At 38.1% G+C, this 20,616-nt stretch overlaps 1 protein-coding gene across 3 annotated transcripts in view; it reads left to right on the top strand.

Annotated features, from left to right (window-relative positions):
• The window catches only part of GRB14 (growth factor receptor bound protein 14), a 118,587-nt gene that overhangs the window by 79,317 nt on the left and 18,654 nt on the right, over positions 1–20,616 (top strand). For all 3 annotated transcript variants that reach the window (XM_045480033.1, XM_045480032.1, XM_045480034.1), the window contains 3 exons: positions 11,907–12,028; positions 13,978–14,052; positions 16,755–16,892. In XM_045480033.1, coding sequence (XP_045335989.1) covers positions 11,907–12,028; positions 13,978–14,052; positions 16,755–16,892 — 335 coding nt within the window. The remainder of the gene's footprint in view (positions 1–11,906; positions 12,029–13,977; positions 14,053–16,754; positions 16,893–20,616) is intronic.

Raw genomic sequence — 20,616 nt, 5'->3', positions numbered from 1 at the left:
GAGTGAGAGGTTTAATATTAATCTTGATAGATGTTCATATTACTTAGCCTCATGGTGACCCTGCAAGATATGTTTTTTTTTAAAAGCTCCATTTACATATAGGAATACAAAGATTCAGTGATGAGATACCTTGCCCAGAGTCAAATGTTGCTCAAGTCTAGGTCCTTGTATGTTCTTAAAGTCTTTGAGTTTTCCACTGAAATGAGTTTGTCTCTCCTCATCCCAGTAGACAACCGGTCCAGGGATTCTGTGGTTGATTTGTCTCTGTCTCACTCTGTGTCACTTTCATGTGTGATGTGAGTACAAGTTAAAATTTTGAACCCTCAAGAACATTTTTCGGTCAATGTTTCTTACCAAGTGGTATTGAAGTTATTGGGAGCAAACCGATCTATCCTGTTCACTTTATAGCACAGCCAGTTATTTCTTCTGGCCGAGCAAGAGGTTGGAAAGTTGGAAAGTTGGAAATGACTTCTCCTTGAATTTGTATACAACATAAATGGTAACATGACTTTTGGAACTTTGAGTACACTATCAATAGTTCATATCCTCTGGCAATAATTATTAATGTATGTTGCTGAGAATTTTAATAGGCAGAGTAAATCATTGAAGGCAGCTAAACATCCTCATTTTGTTATGAATCTCTGATTTTCCTGATTTTGGATCATCTTATGATGAGGTTCCAGTTGCACACAGTTTTATAGACATTGAATTTAAAACATCAGTACATCTACAAACATTTGCCCTTCTCTCTGTGTTGACGTTTTGTAACTGGTGTGTTTTACTTCATAGCCACTGGATGTCACTGTGGTTCCCCAGATGGAGCCCTTTGCTTTTACAATCAGTGTTAAGTGGACTGAGGGGGGAGTGGGGCGGGGGCAGAAACTTCAGTTTTAAGTCCTCTGGAACTTAATGGGATCCATGTTTGTCTTGCTCCCATTTTGATTCCTAATTGAAGCCACGGTATGAAGCAGTGGCAATTAACACAATACCTCAAGCGCATACCTATGGACTCCTTGGGAAGAAGAATTAATTGTATTTTAGTGTCATTGCTGGGGACAGCTGAGAGTTCCATTGTGAATATCATTGTGGAGTGGCTTTAATAAGCAAAATGAATGACTGGAGGCTTTTAATGAAACCATTTTTATGTGTGCAGCTGTCCCCACGTGATCTCTTTAAGACAGAAACAGTGCACAACAGTGGTAAAAAGGAGCTTCACAGCCGCCTGCTTTGAAGCTGTTCCTTTACTTTTTTCTTTTTTTTTTCTTTTTTACCAAAGAAGCACAAGTGTTGTTCCTGTTGTCTGGAGCTGAAACGTGGTTGTACTTTCAGCGTTGTTTGTAACCTACCAGCCATCAGAATTGTGACCACTCTTATCACCAGTACCAATAATTGTGAAGCTTTTAGGATATGTGGCGCTAGGCTTCCTTCTCTGCTGAAACTGACCTGAGCTCTGAGGAGGTGTGGTGTCCTGGTGGCACGCCAAGACTGGAGGCAGAGAATATGAACCAGTAGGGCGCCTGAGTGGCTCAGTCAGTTGAGCATTTGACTTTGGCTCAGGTCATGATCTCGCAGTTCATGAGTTTGAGCCCTGCATCCAACTTGCTGCCAGTTCGTGAGTTCAAGCCCTGCATCCAGCTCGAGGCTGTCTGCGCGGAACCTTCAGATCCTCTTTTCCCTCCCTCTCTCTGCTCCTCCCCTGTTTGTGCTCTCTCTCTCAAAAATAAACATCAAAAAAAGAAAGAAGAAAGAGAAGAAAAGAAAAAATGAACCAGCAAAGGGTTATAACTAAATCTGCCTCCTGGTCCAGCTGATTTTTCCTTCTCGCTGTTCTCCTAGCCTGCATTCAGGTCTTATCATCTCTCTCCTCAGGTATTATATTAGCCTTATAACAGGTCCCTTTACCTCTGGTCATACCAAGATTATCCTTGTGAATGCAGCCCTGATTCTTCATGCATTAGGGCCCAAGGTCCTTTGCAGGGCTTGTGACACCTATGACCTGACTACCTCTCCTGTTTCCAGCCTTGTGTCTCCCCCTCTTCTTCCTGTACGTTTATACATTAAAGAAGTTCCTGTAGTCGCCCGCATATACTACATTTTCCACTCCTTGGTTTCCTTGCTTGTGCTGTTAGGATTCTCAGCAAGTTCTTTCTCACCCGTCTTTACCTGGCTATGCCTCTTCCAAGGCTTACTTGGAATTTTAGTTAAAAATGATAGTAAGGTATAACTGGTAGCCATTTCCTAAAAATATTATGAAAACAAAGCAAGATGAAAACCCTCAGTTGTCCAAGCTGACAGCCAGCTAACGTAGTGCCATGGTTTGAGAGAGAGAAAGAAAAGCATTAGGAGGCATCCCATGCTCAGCCTTATCAAGTAGAGTTGCCCCTTCCCTCTGAGAGCAGGTAGGGAGACAGGTCTGTCTCTTCTGTGTTCCAATTAGGATACTTACTGTTCTTGAGACAATTAGGATACTTACTGGCACCACTGTTCTTATACATCCTTTAGGAAATTGCAAATCCTGAAAATAACATACACTGGGAGTGATCGTGATGGATTGTGTCCCAGGAGGGGATGTTCCCACAAGTACATGCTGGACTGGGGTGTGGAAAACAAGCAAATTTGGCCAAGAAATAGGTATAGGGCTGTTCAAGCAGGGTTATTTACAATATCGATGAATTAGAAAAATGTTATAGCAATCAAGGGATGTAATAAAGTACATCCGTAGTATGTAAGTTATGCAGCTTTTTGATCATGTTTTTGGAGTCCTCCCTTTGAAAACTGATATGGGCAGATATAAAATCATAATGATGACTGACTGGATGTGTATATATATATATATATATATATATATATATATATGTATGTATACACACACACACACACGCACACACACAGTGTCTCCTAAATTTCATATACATACATTCATATGGACCCAGGGAAAAAACAACAAGGGATTATACTGAAATGTTAAGTGCTAATTCCTGATTGGTAAACTTAAAAATGGATTGTGATTGTCAGCTGCCCATGCCTTTCAAATTTACTATAGTGGAAATGTATTATTTTAGAATCAAAAAAAAAAAAAAAAGAAACACAGTTTTAAAAACTTAAGAAATTTTAAAAGATTTAAGACATCTTCCTGGAGCTCCAAGTTGGGCCAACTACCCGTCTTCTGAGCTGCTGTAACATTTTCTGCAACTATCTTTTTTTTAAACTTTTTTTAATGTTTATTTATTTTTGAGAGCAAGAGAGACAGAGTGTGGGTGGGAGAAGGGTAGAGAGAGAGTGAGACATGGAATCTGAAGCAGGCTCCAGGCTCTGAGCTGTCAGCATGGAGTACGACACGGGGCTTGAACCCACGGACCGTGAGATCATGACCTGAGCCAAAGTCGGACGCTTAACTGGTTGAGCCACCCAGGCGCCCCTTCTGCAAATATCTTAATAGTGGTCATATTATGAAAACTAGACAGTAGTTCCATGAGAGATGAATCTCTGAATACATCTTTGTAAGCCAGGGTTTAAGACAAATAAATGGTTTCTGAACTAAAACATACTAAACTATAAGGTACTTATATCAAGCAGTTCAAAGGATGGATTACAACGTACATAGAAGGAAAAGACTTGGAAAAGAAGCCAAAGAAATCAGATGCAGTGCTCAGATGGAAATTTATTGTAAGTCTGTAAAGGATGTGTTTCGTAACTTAGAATTTATGGAAGCAGTTTCTAAACTCTTCAGTTATTTACCAGTCAGCTTGAGGTAATGTATATGCAAATGCTTTGCAGAAAAGTAAGATTTCTATGAATACAAGTTGTGATCGGTGAGTCTGAGTTAATATGAAGACTACTTCAATTTGTTGAACAATAATCTGCAGGGCCTTTATAGCCATCAAACTAAGTGTCATAATTTTCCTAATAATTGTACTTGGGGAGCTGAATATGGTGGTAGCAATTTTTCTAGGGGATCTCTTTGGTATTAAGTAGTTTTCTTAGGTTAAGGAACCTTTCAGAATCGAGCCTTATTTAATTCTTTGCTTCTCCAGTTTTTGTTTTGCTTGGTCAGAGGCTGTTCATTTTTATCTGAAAATAAGATTGACAAAATGTATGTAGTTTCTACCTAGCCCAGAGGAGTACAAGGATCATTTGTCTCCTGGAGTTTCCTGTAACAAAGGTATACAAAGAATTGTTTTCTGGGCGAATTAGAGGTAAAAGCTACTTTTGTTTCTTCTCTTATCAAGTGATGAGAAGAGTAGGGAATCAGGTTTCTATTTGAGCCCCACACTGTACTTTCAGTAGATTCAGCGAAGAAATCCAGGCAGAAGGTCACAGGTGAACACTTTCCATTCTGGGAGGATTGAGGTTTTTTTTAAAAGACTTTGAAGTGAAATCAACAGTTTCAGAAGAAACTTCTTTCCTCTCTTCTTCTTCCTTTTTGTTTTTAAAGAAAAAGTTTCTGAAATTAAATAGAAACAGAATTTTCTGTACTTATTATTTGGTAATGTTGCATTGTATTTCTGTGACACTTCACAGATCTATCAGAAACAGAAGTGAAACTTAAAGTGATATGAAGCTTTTGTTTTAGTTTCAAGAAAGCTTTTCTTTAGTGTTTGGAGAGTTTTCCCCCTTTTTTCTCTTTTTTGGATGCTGTTTTGAAGCTATTTAAGAGGGCTTCTCTTCTATTTTTCTACCTACACAGAAATGGTATGTAGTCCCTGTCATTCACTTTCCAGTGACTGAAAAATACTTTAAAAAGTTTTCTAAGCAGACTTGTATCCATAAAGATTTAATAGTATATTTTAATATGGTATTTTAGGTGAATTTATGAAGTTTTAAAAATAAGGTCTTTAAAAGAGTCATGATGAATTTATGAGAATGTTACCTGGGTCATTTATCACAAGACAACCAAAAAAAAAAAAAAAAAACCCTTTTTTGTCATTCTGGGTGACAGTTCTTAATATCATTGTTCTCAAGTATTGCGGCAAAGAGCTTCTAGTTGCAGAATTAATTTGTTTCTTTTTGATATTTAAGACGTGCATTGTAAGTTATTCAGTGGGATCATTCCTCTGGTTAAAATCCACTTGGTTAAAGAGGAAGCGTCAGTGGAAAGTTAGTTAGAAGCCCTCTGGACCAGTACTTGTTTTGTTTTTTCTGTTCTCAGGTCTTGGTAATGATGTCCCAGGCCTAACCTAAGCAAAGCAAAGCTGGTCTTCCGCAACTTTTCACCCCCTCTTATGAGCTTTTTTGTTTTCCTCTCAAAGTTATCCATCGAGGCATCTTGTATCTTCATGTTGAGCTCCTCCCTGTTAAGATTTGTATTTAGTTAGGTGTCTGCCTTGAAAAAAAGAAACCATGAATTTTGTGCAAGATGTGATTAACTGATAATTATGCCTTTTAGGGTTATTTGGGTTATTGTAACATTAATCCTTTAACGTAATGAGGTTTGGTTGTAGGATGGTATATGACAGCGCATCCAAATTTGGATACAAATATATAAATTGAAAATGCTTATTAATATAATACGATTTTGAAAAGCCAGGTTGTGTACTAGGCAAGTTTTATCTCCATTACCAGGGGAGTGTGTGAGGTGAGAACCTATAGCTGCATCTGATCCTCTGGGCTTTGTTTGTCTGCTTTCTTTTGTGTTTTCTGAATTTTCAGTAGAGTACCCAGAAATCCTCTTTGAGGGAATGCAAAGTGTGTCTTGCCCTATCTCACATACTCTAGTTAGTCTAGCTTTATTTGAAGAAATTTTTCTTCTTAAGATTACCAGAATATTTTCCTGATGCTAGTAATGCATTATTTACGCGTTTGGTATTACGGTTCCATGACATTTTCTGCAAATACTGTACTCTATTGTTCCTTTCTACATTGTTACTCTGGGCTTTGTTTACATGTAGACTACTGCTTGGTTGGTGGTCACAAATAGTACTTGATAGTGCTTTTCGTTACATACTTGTCATAGCTGTTCACATACAGCTTGGCTTTTCTGCCTTTTTTGTTTTATTTCCTCTTTTGGGGCAGTCCAAATTCAAGTGATTTATGTTACTTTCATGTGAGGTTAAGATTGATGTGATTTGAAATATTGCCCGTTATTTTCTTTCTCCTTACACTCAAAATGCAGTTTTTTATTGACTTAATTAGCAAATATTTATTGAACACATTTCAAAATAAAAGAATTTGAGGCAGCTGAAACATGAGAGGTGCAGGAACATGAGAGAGGATATTAGTTGATATGGAAAGAATGAACAGGATATAAATAGGCCCAGCAGAGGCTGCAGGGGCTGCCCCTCAAGTGGGAGCTGTAGTGAAGGCAGAGGCAATACTTGCAGAGGAAAAGCATTGACTTGGGATCAGACACCTGGCTGCTCTTCAAATCCTGAGATGTTCACTGTTCTGAAAAATGGAAATATAACTCTCATGAAGCTGTGATATTACTTTACCACAGACCTGGCGCTTCAAACAACAGACATGTAATCTGTAACAGTTCTGGAGGTGAGAAGTCCAAAATTGATGTCACTGGGCTGAAATCAAGATGATGGCAGGGCCAGGCTCTTTCTGGGGCTTTAGAGGGAATCCGTCCCTTGCTTCGTCCATCTTCTGGTGGTTACCATCGTTCTTGGCTTGTGGCTGTGTCACTTGAGTCTGCCCCTGTGGTCACATTGCCCTTTCCTCTTCTGTTTGGGTCACATCTCTTTCTGTCGCTGTCTCATAAAGATCCTTGTGACTGGATTTAGAGCCTACCTCAATAATTCAGGATAATCTCTTCCTCTCAGTCTCTTTAAGTCAATGACATCTGCAAAGACTTTGCCATATAAGGCAACATTTATAGGTTCCAGATGTCTTTGGAGCCATTGTTCAGCGTACTGAACTGAAAATATTAAAAGAATTAAATATGGCAAGGAGAAAGGTCTCAGATGGAGACTTACAAAAATGTAACTTCCTTTATTTCAATAATTTGAATAATTTTTTTACTTTCAGCCTCTTGCCTTCTTCACAGCAGACAGTTTAATCTTCTGTGTATTTATTTTTTTGTGTGGATTGTTCTCAGTCTTGTTGGGGTTAATAATAAATTCAGGTTCTGTAAATGAGTTACATACGGGATTAAAATATTCTCAGTTGAAAATTCAGACCTGCTTTCACTTCTGCAACCTTCTGCTGAGGCATTAAGTCTCAGGACAGGTGTTTGCCTAACTCTTGTCCAGCTGTTCATGTTCTGTTCCTGTCAAGCTTATTGACTGAACCATACAGCCCCCTAAGTCTGAACTCTTGTCTTAGCTCCTCCCTATACCTGCTGGAGATGTGGTGCTACTGCCATGCTCTTTCTTCAGAGTGGGATGCCATGGACTCATCTGCCCTGATGTTGCCCTCAGTTATGGCTTCTCCACCATGCTGGATGTAGGGCTTCTATTGGAAACGAGATGTCTCCTAAGGCTACCCTCTGGTTTGAGCCACATACCACCGTTAAACTTATCTGGTGTTTTATCACCATCGACTCATCACCCTGAAAGCATTCTCATTCTGGAAGGGGACAGGATACAGGGTCACTTGGGACCTATACCATCCACTTATTATTATCTAGCGCAGTCTCTACTCCGTCCTTTTCTTCACCAACACCTTAACTACAGCTCCTTTCCCAGAAGATAGAAGGTGGATCCTTATATGAGGCAATCAAGGATTGGCTAGATATGATTCTCCCCAAGCACTTATATTTGTCAAAGATTGGTAAGGTCTGTTGTGAAGTTCAAAAGTAGAGGAAATGCGTTTCTTTATTTTTTTTTCCTCTCTGTATAGTGTAGCTTGAGGTCAGAACATATGATGTTTCTTCAGTGGTAGAGAGAGGCAATGGGTACAAAGAAACACAGGTTGGTAAAACAAACAAGCAAACATTTTGCCGACTACATTGAAATTTTCTTCCTGTGCAGTTGCAAAAAATACGGATATCATGCTTAGCAAATAGTATTTTTAATGTGAACCTGGGTTTCATAAGCTTGAAAATATCAGCTGGTTTGTGTGAGAAGGAGACCAAATTAAGGATAGAGAGATTGTTAGGGATGTGACTTCCCATGGGATATCTCAGTGACTGCTGACTCTCCCAACCCACTTAATAGTTTTTCAGACTCATTGATAGCAACACAATCCTTCCAAGATCTTGAGTGGAGGACCTTGGTGTCTCCCCTAACTACCCTCTCTTTTCCATTTCCTATCCGATTTGTCAGCCAATCCTGTTGGCTCTATCTTTAGAATATGTCCAGATTCTGCCTGCTTTGTACATCTCCACCGCTGCCACTCTAATCCAAGCCGTATCATCTCTCCCCTCATTAACTGTAATATTCTACTAAATGTGCTTCCTGCTTCCACCCTTAAGTCTTTTTTTTAAGTTTTTTTATTTATTTTGAGAGATAGAGTGAGAGAGAGCACACATGTGAGTGGGGGAAGGGCAGAGAGAGAGAGAGAGAGAGAGAGAGAGAGAGAGAATCCTAAGCAGGATCCATACACTGTGCTGTCAGCACAGAGCCCTATGTGGGGCTCAGTCTCACAACTGTGAGACATGACCTGAGCCAAAATCAAGAGTTAGGCGGCTCAACCGACTGAGCCACGTAGATGTCCCCACCTTGAAGCTTTTAAAATCAGCTCTCCTCCGCAGCCGATGCAATCCAATGAAAATATAAGTCAGTTCGTGTTATTTCTCTATTCAAAGTGACTTCTCCTCAAACTCCAAGGAAAGTCCAGAGCTTCACTATGAACTGCAGGGTCTTTCCTAGGCCTCCTTCTAGCTCATCACCATTGCTTCTCTAACCTCTTCTCCTAGTACTTGCCCCTTTGCTCACTCAGCTTCAGCCGCATTAACCTCCTTGCTGTACTTCAAACACGGAACGTTGCTCTTGCCTCAAAGGCTTTGTTCTTGTTCTTCCTGTAGGTGTCTGCTTGGCTCATGCCCCCTTCTCCTTTGGGTCTTTGTTCAAATATTACCTTCTCAGCGAGATCTATCCGGCAAGCTCTTGAAATGAATTCCTTTCCCCTACGACCTCCTCTTTTCCTATGCCCTGCTCTATTTTTCTTTGTAGTATTTATTCCTGCCTTTTAAGAGTTGCATTTTATTTATAGTCTGTATCTTCTCATTAGAATGAAAACTCCATGAGGCAGGGATTTTTGACTGTTTTATTCACTACAAAATTCCAAGCCCCAGGATGAATGTCTGACACGTGGTAGGCCTTCAAGAAATATTTGCCAAATGGATGGATGAATGAATGGTATAACTGCTAGACTCCATGGGTTTATCCCATAGAAAGTAGGAAGTAGATAAGCTTTTTGAGCAAGAGTCACATTGACACATATGTTTTATGAAGCTTGCTGTAGTATTAGTGTCCAGGTTGGATTACAAAAATAAGAAACTAGAGGTTTGGAGATTAGTTGAGAAAAGGTGAGGGTCTAAATTGGGATTGTGATCATGAGAATGAGTGAGGGGTTGTTGGTTGTGTGAGAGACACTTGGAGGGAAAATCTCTGGTATCTGGGGATAGCAAAAGTGGAGGTCATGGGAGTGGATATAAAGATGCAATGGAGATAGGAGAATTTAGGAAAAACCAGTTTGAAAGAGAAAAAAGAAGAAGACTTTGTTTTCAAGTTTATTTTTTTATTTTGATAAAATGTACATAACATAAAAGTTACCATTTTTAAGAGCATAGTTCATTGGCATTATGTACATTCATATTGTTGTGCAACCATCGCCACTGTCCCTCTCCAGAACATTTTTATCTTCTCATGGTGAAACTCCAAATCCATTAAACAATAACTCCTTGCTCCCTAGTCCCTGGCCACCACCATTCTACTTCCCATCTTTATGAATTTGTCTATTTGTACCATTCTATAAATGGAATCATGCAGTATCTGTTCTTGTGTATTCTTATTTTACATATAATATCTTTTAGGTCCATCCCTGTTGTAGCATGTGTCATTCCTTTTTAAGGCTAAGTATCCCATTGTATGTTTGTAGTACGTGTTTATCCATTCATCTGTTGGTGGGCAGTAGGGTGTTTCCACCTCTTGTGAAGGATGCTACTGTGAACATTAGTGTAAAAATATCTGTTCTCACCCTGCTTTTGCTTCTTTTGGTTATATACTCAGAATTGGCATTGCTGGAATTAATATTTTGGGTGAATCACTATACTGACTCTGGATTTAGACAAACTATGTATGAGGTGGTGGAAAGTCTAGCAGCTAGAACTAGAGCACAAGTGAAAGCAACTGTGGCCAGAGATTCCATCTCAAGGAACTTGACAGATGGGATGGCTGAAGAGAAGAGAGTGAATTAGTTTAAGAAAGGGAAAGAAAAAATTTGAGCCAAAGATGACATCTTAGGAGGGAGGAACCATGGAAGCTTGTCAGTGAGACAGAAAAAGAGCCATTGGAGTTAGGAACAGAACCCAGAGTGTTGATACACACTTAACTTGAAGTCATCCATATTCATTGAGCTCTTACGAGAATTTCCTTTCAGATGAATAAACTTCCATTTAAGTATGACTTTACTTTCAAGGGTTCAGGTGTTGTAGGTCACAGATCACTACTGAGTGTTGAATGTCTGAGACACGATACTTTCCAAAAAGGTCCTAGAAGCACCTAAAAAAAGCAGAGGGTTTCTGTATTCCTTAGTTGGCTCTTCTTCACTTCCTGTTTTACATTAGTAATTTCACAGTAACTTTTCTTTATTGTTGTTTCTTTATTTCTGTTATTGAGGTATGACATACCTTAAGAAAAGTGAACAAGCCATATGTGGACAACTCAATGAACTCTCAAATGTTACATAAACTCGGATATCCAGCACCCAGAACAAGAAATAGTATTTCCCATACCCAGTGGTTCCCATCATACTCCTGCTCCCTCACCCACTGTCCCTATTATTTTGATTTCTAACACCACAGATTTATTTCGCCTGTATCGAATTTCATGTAACTGTAGTCATGTACTATGTACTATTCTTTGTGTCTGACTTCTTTCATTTAATATCATGTTTGTGAAATTCACCCATACAGTTGTGTGTTGTAGTATGTATTTCAGTGTGTAAATTTACACAAGTTATTCATTCGTTCATTCTCAGGCTGATAGTCATTGGGTAGTTTTCAGTTTGGGGCTCTTTGAATAGCACTGCTATAGACATCAGGTTTCTTATTAAAATATGAGTTGTGTATGTTATGTTCACCTCTTTAAAGTTGTCGCTGCCTATTTCATTTAAGTACCTTTCCTCCTAAGTGCCTTCCTCCCTACCTAATTATCTTCATTGTTAACACAAAATATAGTTGCCTAAACATTAGTTTTGAAAGCATAAAGTGCCCCTAGAAATTAGGTTTCTTGAAATTGTATGTGCTTGCATTAATTTTTTTTTCCTTTTAAAGCATTTATTTTAATTTTTCTCAACTATCCAGATTATGTGTCTCAAATGCATTTTTGAACCTGTCAAAATTTTTCATCTCTTAATACGGTGAATTGTTCAACCTTGAGGCAAATATTTTAATTTTGGCATCACGATGAGCTGGAGAAAAAGAATACCTCCTAAATTCTTAATGCAGATTTGTTATCAAACTTAATTATAATTTACATGGCAATAAAAGGAATTGAGAATTACCAAAAAGTGCATTGTGATATTTTGTCATTTTTTCTCCTCAGGTTACAGTCTGCTTTGGTATAAAAATCAACATTACTAATTCAAAGTTGCCGAAAATATTATCAACCTGGCTATCCTAGAATTGAGTTGAAATTTGCTGTATTTAGTAAAGATACATAATATATTTTATACATTTGTATGGATACATGTGTCCACACACATTTCTTTCTACCTGCCTATTTGTCTGTCTATCTATTCATTCATCTGTCCATCCATGCATCTATCTGTTGACATACTCACTGAAACATTCCTTACAGAAAGAACAATAGAAGACCACGAGCTGGTGATGGAAGTGCTATCTAACTGGGGAATGGAAGAAGAAAATAAACTATACTTTAGAAAAAATTATGCCAAATATGAATTCTTTAAAAACCCAATGGTAAGTGAAATCCCCATTAGTAGTTAGAGAAAATAAATGGATTTGTTAAATTTTATTTTATTTTTTTGTGAAGAAAAGAATCACTATGAATAAAGTATAATTTCCTATTTGGTAACTATGAATAAAATGTAATTTCCTATTTGGTAAATTGTAGGTCAGAATTCTGTTCCTTTAAAATCATAATTATGTTTTTTCTTACTTTATCAATGATTAGTCAGTATGATCATAGAAGTTCAGATAGGTAGTTTGGGGGAGCTATTTCTTCTTCTTCCTGCTTTTTAAGAAAACAAATATACATTTAATTTGGGAAATCAATTATTAGATATCCTCAAGCAGCTCCAAAATATTATAGTTTAACACTTTTCAAAGAATGTAGGAAATTTAAATAAGAAAATTTCTAAAGTAAAAACAGATTGATGATTGTTTGGAGTGCTATAGCTCAGCCAAAAATTATTGACATGAATCTTGCTGTTCCAAAATATTTTTTCAGTGCAATAATTACTGAGCTAAGTAGAAATGAGCTAAAGACCAGAGCATTATCCAATAAATACTTCTTTCATTATAGTGCTCTTTAAAAGAAAATAAATGTGTGTCACATTCCTAGCGAAGACTAGGTATCTGCAGAAGTCAAAAGAGCCCCTGGGCTCATTATTTTAAATTGTTTTTGTCTCTGCAGCTATAGCGTATTTTTACACTAAGTTTTGGATAATTGAATTGAAATGATCCTTTATGAAAAATATATGATACATACTATAATAGAATATTTTCAAACCCTGAAAGACCTCTTATGTTCTCTTTTATTTGAACCTATTAATAAAAACATAATGGAGTGATCTTTGACAAAGAAAATAAAAGAGTACTAATAAAAATTAAATAGAATTAGAATTTGAAGGGAAACTCTTTTCTTGTTGTGAATCTTTGTTAAAAGCAAGAATTTAAAAGTATAGTTAAAGGCATATGGTTTAGTGCTTGTTTTGGGTTATATATCATTATGGTTGTTGTTATTATTATTATTATTATTATTATTATTATTATTATTTAAACAAGTCTGTACACTCATTTTGTAGACCTAGAGCAGTGGTTCTCAACTGGGGGTGTTTTGACAATGTCTGGAGACATTTTTGCCTGTCACTACTGGGGTGGAGAGACAGGAGGGCTGTTAGCGGGTAGAGGCCAGGAATGCCGTAACTAATATTGAACACAGTATTAGACCAAATGTTAATAGAACTGTTGTAAAGGCCTGTCCTTCCAGGAAGTATAGAGGTCTATATTTTCCCAAACTTGTCTGATTATAAAAATTACCTGGGAGTGGAGAGAGTGCTTATTAAAAGCATAGGACCCAAGACCTACCCAGACCTACTGAATCAGACACCCCAGGAATGAAGCCTGGGAATTCCAGTTTTAAACAACTGTCCTAGGTGAATTTTATGATTAAACAAGGTTGGACAAAGAGTAGGTTGAAAGGACTGGACTTTTAGCTTGTGGCCCTATTGTAAGTCCTGGCTCCTCTACATGTGGCTGTGACCTGGGTTATACCATCTACTTCTATGAGCCTTGAGTTTGTGAAATGGAGTTGAGAATCCTCTAGCACCTGCCAGCCAGAATGGCTGTAGGACTCAGGGAAGAGATACGGGAGCAAGCACGCTGCCATCGTGAAAGCAGTGTTTGGTAACTTGACGTATGTGGATCTCTGCATCTGCATTATCTGAGGGTGTTTGCTAATCTTTGGGCCCTACCCACACCTTCCCCTTAAGATACATGAAAGTAGAGGTCCAGGCACTGGCATTAAAAAAGAAACAAAACAAAACAAAGCAAAACAAAACAAAACACTTCAGGTGAATATTCAACACAGTGACTTAGAGAACTTTTGCTCTAGCTTACTATATTGGTCATACTGAATCTTTTCTAGCATGGCTTTTGAGATAATGTAACCTCTATCTTTTTGTCAGTATTTTTTTCCAGAGCATATGGTGTCTTTTGCAACTGAAACCAATGGTGAAATATCCCCCACACAGATTTTGCAGGTAAAATATATTCCCATTGAAGTATGTTAAGTAACAGCATGATAAAGGGGAACTTTAAGGTCCATATTTATACATGCCCAGATTTTGAAATGGTATACCTTGACTGATTAATTTTTGCTGGAGGTGAAACTAAACAGAAAAGAAAGAATAGGAAAGGAAAGAACAAAACCTGAATAAAGAATTCCCTAAATCAGGAAAGCCTCCTAACCCCATTTTTCTTCCCAGTTTTGGCCAACTGTGAAAGGAATGTGTATCATGAAAGGAAACTTGCAGAGTAATTTGTTCTATGATGTGTTTAAAGATTATGTTAGTCTTTTTGAAAAATCAAAATCCTCAGTAAAGTGTAGACATTTTACTGACAGATATTTAGTATTAACTTTTGTAATAAGTGCTCTCAATCCATTTGTGGTAAAATATTCAGCAATTAAGTGAAAGGAGAAAAACAGATATAATATGTATATATATACATACATATATATATACATATGTATATATATACATATCATATGCTTACATGTGTCATAACCATGTTGGATACCTGAGCAGAATTCTGAAATGTTTTAGCTGAATTAAGAATGCTAGTTATTTAATTAAGAGTCTCCTTAGTTTTGTATCTGTTGGGCTCGTTTCTGCCAAACTGGAAGTGGCTTTACAAGATCATTTTTAAAAGATATTTTCATTACAATAAAAGAATGATTTCAGTTATTTTATTTTTCATAGATTAGTAGATTTCACATCACAAGCTCTGCCATTGTTAACAGGTTAATGTTGAGCAATGTTTTTATAATGGTTACTGTTTGATCTAAGCCTTCAGGCATCCTCAGACCCACTCAATATTTTCTGACCATTAAAGAAGACAACTTTTAATATTTCCATAATAGATACTACTTTAAGTATATTGGTATTTAAATATACTGGTAACTGTAATGGGTGGTACAGATCTGTTTTCTATGGGCTTTTAATAGGCTATATTTCATTTTCGCTCTTCACAATATTTTAGAAATGTGATTAGTCTCAAGAGATTTTCCTGAAAGCTTCTTATATGCTACTGGGTTTCACAGACACCCCATCAGGATATTAGGATGAGTGGCAGCGGCCCAGCAGCTATGCCTGAGGACCCCCCCCCCCCCCCCCCCCCCCCCCCCGCCGCTCTCAGGCCCTCTCAGTGCTTCACTACTGGCTTAGGATACAGGGTGGCGGGCTGGAGTTTTTATTCCACCTCCTTTCCCCAATTCTCCTATAATATAGTTATATTACTTTAATGTGAAATTATAAAAACAAGAAAAATCATAGCTTTGGAATCAGATAGTCCTGCATATGCCTCTGACCTTTTCTCTCCACAGAGGCAATGTTTCCACTTTTAAAACGTTTCTTCTTTTTCTAGTATGACCTCTGTGACTCCCTTTTTAAAATTTAATTGGTTTGGTTTAATAACTTGGAAAGCACTCAAACTAAAAAACCTACTTGCCTGTTTTGCATGTCAATTAATTAATAACTGTGGCTCATTAAATTAAAAAATTTAATAATTTACTTAAAAACATACATATCTATTCTCAGCATTTCCCAGAGTAGCCTTTTAAAATATGTCACATCATTTTAGCTAGTAATTTCTCTTTCAGTTTTTCCATTTTGCATTTGTTTATTCATAGGGATTTCTGTTTTCTTCTTTTAATGAGATGCTAATGCATTTCCACTGTCTTATTAAGGATGCAGAGCACAGCCACTCATACAGAGCTCTTCCTTTTCATTCTCGCTTTCCCAACCAGCACATGCCTACTGTCTCAGTTCATTATTACTGTGTAACAAACTGTTCCAAACCTTAATGGCTTAAGTGCCCACTCACATTTTGCCAACAATTTTGCGGGTCAGGAATATGGAAAGAGTTTAGCTGGGTGGGTCATCTCTGAGGCACATGGGCTCTCTGGAGGTTTGAGGATCCCCTTCTAAGATACATTTCTTATGTGACAGCTAGCTTCCAAGAGTTAACTAGTGAAGGACTAGTTAAGGACCAGAACTGGAACTAGCTGACAATCACTTCTGCTGTATTCCATTGGTCAAAGCAGTCAGAAGCTGTGCCCAGATTCAAGGAGGTAGAGAAACAGACTCCAGCCCTTCATGTGCCAGTGGCAAGATCACTTTGCAGAAGAGCATGTGGGCTGCGAGATGGTGCTGCAGCTCTCTTTGGAAAACACCTGCCGTAGCCATCCACAATCGAGAACCTTGGTGGACAAAGAAAAGACTGTTTGCTTTACCTCATCAGGGAGGTGAACTCAGCCCAACTTTCTTAACAACTGAATAACTGAAGTCAAGATTGTAGTCTTTATTTTGACTATGATGAAGTTGATATGTTCTCAGGGAGGAGCATAGAAAAGCATAAAAACGTATCAGGACTTAACTCTTAGGCAAAATCTAGCTTTTCAAGATGGACATTTAAATAACTTACCAGTTTGGTGTTTGGCTAAGTACTGACCACTTAGAATGTATATTTTGTGCACATATTTTTATTTGGAACTTGCCTTGGGTTGTCAAAAGACTGATTTATTTTCCGTTGTATTTATATTCCCATTTCTATAATGGCTTGTATAACTGGTATTGACCCTGTTAGATTTTACATGGTTATATTTGAAATCTTAACAAGATTACTATAAGGCTACACTATCATTGATTCAAAAATACTATGAGAATGTCTAACTTTCTTCCAGATGTTTCTGAGTTCAAGCACATATCCTGAAATCCATGGCTTCTTACATGCAAAAGAACAGGGAAAGAAGTCCTGGAAAAAGATTTACTTCCTTCTAAGAAGATCTGGTTTATATTTTTCTACAAAAGGGACATCAAAGGTAATTGAAATGTCAATGATATGTTATGAATTGTAAGTTAAAGTGGGTTTTACTTTTTTTACTGCTTATATCAAGAGTTGGTAATTATAGATTCCAAATATTTGCTACAATTTATCTATCCTTTAAAAATGTTTATTTATTTATTTACTTACTTACTGAGAGAGACTCCCAACATGAGCAGGGGAGCGGGCAGGGAGAGACTAGGAGGGAATCCCAAGCAGGCTCCGTGCTGTCGGCGTGGAGCCTGACGCAGGTCTTGATCTCACGAACTGTGAGATGATTACTGGAGCTGAGATCAAGAGTCGGAGACTTCACGGACCCAGCCACCCTGGTACCCCTGCCATAATCCACTTAAGAACTGACTCTTCAGCTTTGTTTCACACTAGTTTCAACATAGGCCCTGTGATGGAAATCTAGATGCTCTTATTTCAGTACCACATACTGTGCTCATTTCTTCTCTACTCCAAATTCACCCCCTTTTTCCTTATCCTCGGTTGCAGATTTTGAGGTCCAATGTAGTGCACATCTTTTCTTTTCACCACAGGTTATGCTGCTGACCTTGCCCACTTCTGAACTTCTGTTGTTGATGCAGTTAGTAACACCCAGCTGAGTCTGTAATTGCTCTTTAATTCCTTTGTCTGTGTTGGTTTGTCTCCTTAGCTAGATTGTAGATTCCTAAAGGAAGGTACATTACCATCAGGGTGGATATATGTGTTCCTTTGTGTGCTTGTGTGTGTATACCTGTGCAGTCACATAGACCTACTTGTGTGCTCCTACACGCACCATCACTCATACATGTAATTTCACAGTGCTCAGCGCTGCATTGTCTGTATTTCTGTGTAGTCTAGTCAGTGTTGACTATGCCTTGTTTTATGAGTGCTGACATTTTATGCGATGCATTGATTATCTTTCATGTAAAACTACTTTTGAGAGTTTTCATGGGCGACTATTTTAATTCTGTTCTCATGCATCTGTTGTTGTCAAACAACATTGTTGATTCTTTGTTGGTAATCTGTCATTTTTTTTCTGGCTGTTTTTCAAATATTGTGATAATCATTGGTGTTCAGGAACTTCCCCGACCATATTTCTAGGTGCATTCGCATGTATTCTGATGTATCTTACTTGATTCTCACCATATGCATTCAGTCTGCAAATTTCTATTTTCCTTTTATCCTGGAAATGTTCATTTATTATTTATTTCTCACTCTCATTATGTGATTCTTTAAATTTCTGTAGGATTTTCTGTCTTGGCTACTTGTGGCTGCAGGCACACGTTTGCTTGTGGAGGCCTCACTCTCTCCTCACGTGGCCTTCTCTTCTTTCTCCATGTCTTATAAGGACACTTGTCACTGCATTTAGGGCCCACCCAGATAATCCGAGATTGTCTCATCTTGAGATCCTTAACTTAATTACATCTGTAAAGACCCTTTTTCTAAATCAGGTTATATTCACAGTTTCTTGGGATGGGGGCACAGGCATATCTTTTGTGGGGGAGGGGGATGACTATCATTCAACTCACTATAGGAAGCCAGTGAAAATTTTTGAGCAGGAGAGTGAGATAATCAAGTTGTAAGATTACTACGGCCATAGGGAGCTTAATCAGAGAGAGGGAGAGAGAGAGAAAAAAAGAATGAAGGGGAGGGAGCAAAGGAAGCAGAGAGTGGAGGGGGACACAGGGAAAGAGAGATTATCTAGAGGCACATATAGATGCTAATTAGATAGTCACTCAGCAATGCAGAGTGGAGCTGATGGGATCTAACCTAGGCCTATGATGAGCTGGGGTGGGGGCGGGGGGGGGTGGGGGTGGCGAAAGGGATGGATACAAGATCCAATGGCAAGTGGCTAGATCTTGTTGACCTTGTTGATGTGAAAGGAGAGGGAACATTTTAAACGTTCTTAAAAAAGGAAATAAAGAAACACTCAAGGATTTAATAAACAGGAACAGGAGGTTTGCTATCACATTATCTTAGAAGTAAGATCATGATCTGAGCTCTAGATATATTGTGTTGAGGGTGAAGCGTTCAAATGGAAATGCCCAGAATACAGTTAATGGGGAGACCAGATATACCAGTGGTGGTCCTAACGGGAGATACGGAGCCACAAGGAGTAATACTTGATTCTTTCATACTTTCGCGAGCTTTCCCTCAGATATGGTTTTCCTTTGTTGCTGTTTGCAAGAGTACATGCACATGAGTGTGTATTTCGTTGAAGTTTAAGTGATGGAATGGGGCTCAACTAACTTAGTAATAGTAATACATTCTCTTACAAACGTATTTTATTTTTAAGTGTATGTCATTCGACTCCTAGCATCCTGTCATACATATGCATTAAACTAATTTTTCTTGAACATTTTAACTAATTTTCAAATTTTTCTATCATAAATAATGTCAGGATAAATAATTACCTGTTTCTGTAATTAAGGTTTTGGATTTTCTCTGGTCTAAATTTTAGTGGGATTGCTTTTTTATCCTTTGTTTGTAAGTGTGAAGTTATATATGAAGATGTTTTTTAAACAAATACATGCTTGGTTATCTTTTTTTTTTAACTTTATTCATTTAATTTGAGAGAGGCAGAAAGCATGAATGGGGGGGCGGGGGCAGAGGGAGAGAGAGAATCCCAAGCAGGCTCCACACTGTTAGCATAGAGCCTGACACAGGGCTCGAAACCATGAACTGTGAGACCATGATCTGAGCCAAGGTCAAACACCGACTGAGCCACCTAGGTGCCCCTATTTTTTTATTTATTTATTTTTTTACTTTTAACATCAGAGAAAAGTGGCTTCTAAATCCAGTAATCATGTTGATCATACTTTTTCCAGTGAACCTTCACTGGAAGATATGATAATGTTTCTTTAATTTCTAAATTCTCACTTCTTCAACAGGTTTCTCATTAAAGTCAACTGCCCATTATATTTTTACTTTAGCTTTCCCCTCCTTTCCCTGCCCAACCGTTATATAAAAGACAGCTCTGATTCCTTCTACTGGACCCATGCCTTTTTTCTTGTGATGGTCTTTCCCTTGGCCAGGCAAAATCACAAGCATCAAACGTCTGTTCCCAGTCCATATTGTAGCTCTTTTCAACATAGTGTCCGCCTTTGCTGTATATCAGTACATAATATTCTTCTCTCTGGCCTGTGTCTAATGAGCTCATGTTCCATACATGAAAATGATTTTAAATTTCCCCTCAAAAAAAGAAATTCAAGGTATTAGGTAACCTCAAGGATTATGACCTTAATATAAATTATGCAGGTTATCTAATGTCTAACGACATTTCTACCTGGCAAAGATACAATTTCCTATCCTTTTTCTGTGAGAAGGTCTTGATTTATTGTAATTTCTGAAGATCTGGGCTGCGTGGGAGTTAGTTCAGCACCGCTACAAGCCTTGGAGATGTGCCTGTGACTTTTATTTAGGGAAACCTCTAAGTATGCCCCTCTTCAACTCTCCCCTTGTATACACATGCACGTGTAGCCTTTGCTAACCAGGCCAACCCAGGCTTGTGGTCTCAATTTGTAAACCTTGATATGTCTGCAGTAATGGAGCAAAAATCTGTCAAGAAATGAAACCCATCATGCCTCTGTAGCCTTCGAGGGTTTCTCAAGCTGCCCTTTTCTTACATCCAGATGACTCAGCTACGTTGACTTCTACAGCACCAGTGGAGGGGGGATGGTTTTATCTTTTCTTCGTAGAAATCAGACATTTTTACTAGCATTTGTTTCTATCAA

Source organism: Leopardus geoffroyi, chromosome C1, assembly GCF_018350155.1.
Source record: "Leopardus geoffroyi isolate Oge1 chromosome C1, O.geoffroyi_Oge1_pat1.0, whole genome shotgun sequence".
NCBI classification, from domain to species: Eukaryota; Metazoa; Chordata; class Mammalia; order Carnivora; family Felidae; genus Leopardus; species Leopardus geoffroyi.
This window is presented reverse-complemented; position numbering and strand designations above follow the sequence as displayed.